This window comes from Ostrea edulis, chromosome 6 (assembly GCF_947568905.1).
Source record: "Ostrea edulis chromosome 6, xbOstEdul1.1, whole genome shotgun sequence".
NCBI classification, from domain to species: domain Eukaryota; kingdom Metazoa; phylum Mollusca; class Bivalvia; order Ostreida; family Ostreidae; genus Ostrea; species Ostrea edulis.
Window position 1 is genome coordinate 30,252,971 of NC_079169.1, and position 5,000 is coordinate 30,257,970.

Sequence of the window (5,000 nt, forward strand, 5' to 3'; positions counted from 1 at the left end):
AATGCTTAACTGAAGTATTTCTAATGGTCAACCAAAATTTTAATATCAGTTGTTGAATTTCAAGCAAGATACAGCACTAGTGATGGGCAATAGGGGGGGGGTTGTTTGTTGAAATATAATCGATGATCGGATTAATCGGATGCACCTTTTCGATTGATTAATAAAAAAATAATCGAATTTCAATGATTTCATAGATACATTAAATTTACTTTATTTTTTACCCTAGATATTAAGTTAATTAGAATAAAATCATAAGATTTATTGTATCTTGCGTAACGTCTCTCTCGGAAATTTTTCACTCATATGGAGACGTCTAGAATCATAATTAGAAAATTGAAGTAAATAATCCCATACTTTTGATTTCATTTTCCCGGGATAGGGATAGATCTCTAGACCTTTGTTGTTCTTATGTGATCCGGGTTAGAATAGAGCCTCATTACCCCTTGCATGTTGTAAGCAGTGTTTTCCCTAAGAACCGGCCGCCGGCCAAATTGACCGTTTCAAACGATTTTCTGGCCGGTTCAAATATAAAAAAAATCAAAAAATAATATGTTGTCAATTTCAGTGATGTTGACTTACACGATCGATCTTTGCAAAGAATGTATGCGGTAGCAATTGGTTGGCTATAAATATCTTTCATATTTCTTATTTGTTTATGTTTTTATTGAGAGCTTTTTGAAACGGCGATTTTGATTGGACGATATTTTAAACTCTCACCTTGCGCTTGAGAAGCACATGGCAGTGAAAAATAATGAAGCGTCGAACGAATACATTACATGATTTCTTCCAGTCAAAACATCGGAAAGGTGTGTATTAAACACCACTGTGACTAACTTGTCTGAGGTAAAAATGTTCAACTCTTTGGTATATATTTAAAAATGTAGTTTAAAAAGTGGCATATGAACAAGGGTCATTTTGCCCCCTGAAATGCCTCAGAATGCAGGATTTTGCGTCTAATTTTCCAAAATTTCATGGGGGGAATCCACCCCCCCCCCCCCCCCCCGGCCTGTTACAATTCTAAATGGGCCTGTTCAAATGAAATGAATGGAAAACACTGTGTAAGTGGCAAAATCTGAGGCCCCATGTCACAGCAGGTGTGGCACGATAAAGATCCCTCCCTGTTCAAAGACTGTAAGCCCCGAGCATAGGCCTAAATTTTGCAGGCCTTTACCGGCAATGGTGACGTCTCCATATGAGTGAAATTTTCTCATGAGGGACGTTAAACAATATTCAATCATTATTATCATTCAATCTTATCCGATGATTCAGCTTCGTCAGCCATTTTTTATTTTAGACAAGTCGCGGCAGGAATATTCGTATTATTAAAAATATTACCGACGTCAACGTTTTCGATTTTCAAATTGACAATCGATTATTCACATCGTTTCAGTTATAGCGACCGACAATCGAAATTCGGCGACAATCGGTACATCACTATACAGCACCCGCAATTCTTTGTTATATGTAAACAAAGCCCATTCCATGTTTTTGCATTCATATAGATGGCTTAATAGAAAATAGCATGTTTAAAACAAAATGAGATGTGCCAAACACTAGAAACTATTTAATTGTAATCAGAATTAACTTGCGAATTGAAAAATCTGCTTTCAATGAAACTTTTACTATCATATTTAACCTACGTAAACAAAAACATGTCACAAGCCTTGTTTACAAATAACAATTTGAAAGAATTGTGAGCTCTGCATCTCTCATGTACCATGACAACTGTAGGATTTGACAGTAAGACCGACTGAGTCTACTAAATGATAGTTCCGGTCGGGTAAAATGTTGATTTACTAGTCCGACTGGTCGTGTTAAAAAAATAAACAAGAAACTTTACTTTAAACTGTAAGATATTTTATTCTTAACTGTAAAAAGTTTGCAAGCAATCTTGAACCGTGTGATGGAATAATCTCTATTTTTAGTTCTAATAAATAAGTCGCGGTTGGAAGTGATGTTTTACGATATCTACTCGATGTTAATTTTGAACAGTTTATTTAAATCTACTATAATAAAGTGTTTATCAAGTTAATAAATTACGTCGTAAACAGCTATTTATCGATGGTGACATAATGTGCGGAAATGTCTCTATATCTAAATACGACTTCTCGTCCTCAAGAAAAGATGTCCCAAGAGAAAAAAGAAAAGGTTAGGAAGAAACAAAGCAGGGCTTATGAAATATAAATCAAACAAAAAACCGGTTGAGGTAATTTTATACTAAATAGACTAAAGAATATTTGTGCCGGGTAAAATTTAAAGAAACAGAAAATGTGTTTGAAAATCAAATTGAATGACGAGACCCAAGATATTTTTGAAACAATATACGTTTTGGTTCAAACATAACGTTTGTCATTTAAATGAAGTATCTAAATATGGAGAAACTATCAGTTTTTTTCTGGAAAGTTGGTCAGGGCTAGTGGATATAAAGTCAGGTCTAGTAAAAATCATTTGAAGTAGTCCGACTGGTCTAGTGCTCAAAAAAGTAAATGTCAAACCCTTTCAAACTATTTTTCAAATTTTTGCCAACCATTAGCAGTGATTGGGAAGGCCATGCGCCCTGCGCCATAGTCCCATTAAAGTGAAAATTGGCACATTGAATTATCTAATCCATGCTCCAAGGTGCGCATTCATTATCGATTGTAGCTTACGGTTTTTTCTCTAGAATGAATTGGTTACGACTTATCTTTTGTACTTTCATTTTTAATTCCTATGTATTCTGATACACCGAATCTCATTGGTTGAAGCAATGCAATTCAAAATAGATAGCCAATAAACTATTTCCTCTTACATCACATCTCATCACGTCTTCTCATGCTTATACTTTAGCGTTTAAGCTTCGGAAGTCCAAGGACAGATATAGAAACGACAGAAAGTGAATAAAAACAAATAATGAAAAAAATCAACAAGGGACCGTCTTCAAATACCAATGCCGGTAAAAGCAATGATACTGTTGAGAAGGGGACATTGAAACAAAGTAGAAACATTTTCAAGAGCGGTGGAAAAGATCGTGGTCATTGTTCAAAGTTTCAATTAAAACAATGTTCCACTGCACATTTGCTATAATATTGAAAATGGTCATTCAAAACATGTTGATGGCCCATTAAATCTGAAGATGGCCCATTTAAAACTTGAACCATGGGGCCATAGTCCCATAGGCCATTTTGGCCTTCCCAATCACTGCATTAGCAATACCTTAGTTAAGTTTTCTAAACATTAAAAATGAAAAAATAAAATTTGAAAACTTTTGGCTCAAATTGTGTCCATGTCCATTTAACTATGTATTTCATAATGCTTTGATCAGTGAGAGGCACAATGCAAAATCATAATTTAAACAAGGTGTGTTTGTTAAGTTTAGACAGATGGACGGACACTGGATAAAAAGGTGATCACTGATCAGAATAGCTCTTTGAGTTTTCAGCTCAGTCAGGTGAGCTAAAAAGAGGGATACCACTGAATATATATGTTTACACTTCTAATTATTAAAATTCCCCAAGATTTCATGACATGAATGTTTTCTCCATTTGTGGTTTGCAGAATTTTGCATTAAAAATTACTATAATATATGCATTTTAAGTATCACCTTTGAATGTATTATACAAATGTACTCTCTCTAGATGCAATAATTAAGAATAAATCTTGTCAGTCAGATACCTGGCATTTACTCTTATACACAATACACGTGCTGAATCCTTCTACACAGCTGTAAACAGACTTACAAGAGTTCATACCTTGAGCCAAGAGCCATGCTTGGGTATTTGTCTTCTTACAGTTTAACGGTCTAAGCTATATTTTCAAAACCTTGCAAACTGACAAAAGCAAACGCAGCAATTTGACCAAAACATACAAAATACATAAAACGGAAGGGGGAAAAAATTGTCCTTGTCAAACACATTGTCCGACTACAAAATTACAATAACCCGTGACATGTAACTTACAATGGTGGTGGAGGGATTTTTCTTTCTCTTTCGTACTCATCTTCCTCATCACAGCTTTCCCCACCTGAGCTGCTCTCTGTAGCGTCCGAGTCCAAGGTGTCCAGCATGTGATGTAAATTTGCCTGGAGCTGTCCAGACACTCGGTTGGCCTCTTTGCAGATCTGAGTGTCTATTACCAACACACTTTGAGATGACTTGTCCTCCTTTGCTTTTTTCTGTGTAGCTATGCGCTTGTTGAGTGCAGCCTGATTTTGTGTGGACTGAATTTTCCTCACCAAATTCACAAGTGCTGCAGTGGATAAACTCTTCACATCTCCACTTTTTAAAAGTTCTGCTTTCAGTTCTGAATGTGGACCTGATATTCCCATGGATCTGTGAGCCACAGATTGGAGATTACGATGAAGGAAGCTAACATAACTTCCAGTTTGATTTCGAATGTGCGTTTCTAACTGGCGTCCTTGTAAACGCCGTAACCTTCTCAAAAGTCTGTCTGTCCTTCTCTCCAACACTTGCTGCTTTTCACTAACCTCTTCACTTAGTTCTTTTTCAGACTTAATAAGGTCTGCCTGTTCATTTTCAATGTCAACAAATTCAGTGTCATTATCAGCACCATCACATACATCATCTTTGACAACTTCTGCTTCAGAATTCACTGACGTCACCACATCTGGCACAGAAGTTGCCTTTGATGCATGCTCTTGGTCTCCATTTTGCAGAGCATGGTTTACAGGATCATGATCTCCATTCAAATTTTTATTCAATGTACTTATATCAATGGACTTTTTTAATTCACTTGCCGATTTCAAACCATTCTCCTTTGACATTCCATTCAAAGATTCCATGGGCTGGTTCATTTTCCGGTCACCAGAATGTCTGTAATGGTGCAACACCTCCACCTGTCCAGGGTCTTTGTTTTTGTTCACACCTTTCTGAATTATCTTAAATTGCTTTATCTTTGAACTAAGTCCAACAGTTTTTAGAATACCGTTCTCAATTTGTTTAAAATTTAAAACAGAATTAAGAGTAACCTTATGCTTTGGTGTGTTCTTTGGGGTGGAAATGCCG

The 5,000-nt window shown here is 36.0% G+C and overlaps 1 protein-coding gene across 1 annotated transcript in view; it reads right to left on the reverse strand.

The window, feature by feature from the left end:
* LOC125646111 (KAT8 regulatory NSL complex subunit 1-like) overlaps positions 1-5,000 on the reverse strand; it is a 17,163-nt gene that overhangs the window by 11,240 nt on the left and 923 nt on the right. Inside the window, exon 2 of the mRNA XM_048872263.2 lies at positions 3,936-5,000. This exon is cut by the window's right edge and continues 320 nt beyond it. Within this exon, the coding sequence (XP_048728220.2) occupies positions 3,936-5,000 (1,065 nt within the window). The remainder of the gene's footprint in view (positions 1-3,935) is intronic.